General features: G+C 37.8%; 1 protein-coding gene across 1 annotated transcript in view; it reads right to left on the bottom strand.

The window, feature by feature from the left end:
- Positions 1-230: 230 nt before the first annotated feature.
- Positions 231-757, bottom strand: part of LOC106869867 (protein crumbs homolog 1) — a 15,627-nt gene continuing 15,100 nt past the window's right edge. Inside the window, exon 11 of the mRNA XM_052974134.1 lies at positions 231-352. Within this exon, the coding sequence (XP_052830094.1) occupies positions 231-352 (122 nt within the window). The remainder of the gene's footprint in view (positions 353-757) is intronic.

The following is a 757-nucleotide window of genomic DNA, read 5'->3' on the forward strand; positions in this document are numbered from 1 at the left end:
CTAAAATCTTGTTTGAAATATATATTTTTTAAAGTGATTCACAGCACTGATCTAATAAATAGAAGATTATTATTCCTAAATCTCTGAACGAGAGACATTCAGTAACAGTACTCTAGAGAAAGGATTATTTACCAACATAATGTGGCAGTCCTAGTTAGGGCGATTGTTACTGTTATTTAGCCCCAGGAAACATCGTCTCTAGCTGGCTATATGACACACTATCTGCATCCTTATATTTTCGAACAAGGCGCCATCTCTAGCCGAGCCGTTATTCCTTGCCGATGAAGAGAAATAACCCAGAAACCATTGGTACGCAGATATTGCTTTGGGCTGAGTGGGGACGCTAAACTCCCTGGTTCGAAAATATAAGGACGCAGATAGTGTGTCATATAGCCGGCTAGAGACGATGTTTCCTAGGACTAAATAGCAGTAACAATCATCCTAACAAGCACTTCCACATTATGTTGGCAAATAATCTTTACTATATATATATATAGTTTTCCAATAAGAATGGGTTTTCCAATAAGAATGGGTTTTCCAATAAGAATGGGTTTTCCAATATAGGACGGATATATGAGTATTGATACAATATCATGCTCTCATAAAAACCTATTAATGTTTACCGAACGATTTCATGCTGAAAACATCCCAGAAGTGCAGAGGTAAATTAGCAATCATCGGACATAACTAAGTGTATACGTGTGTGTGTGTATGTGTGTGTGTGTGTGTGTGTGTGTGTGTGTGTGTGTGTGTGTGT

This window comes from Octopus bimaculoides, chromosome 17 (assembly GCF_001194135.2).
Source record: "Octopus bimaculoides isolate UCB-OBI-ISO-001 chromosome 17, ASM119413v2, whole genome shotgun sequence".
NCBI classification, from domain to species: Eukaryota; Metazoa; Mollusca; class Cephalopoda; order Octopoda; family Octopodidae; genus Octopus; species Octopus bimaculoides.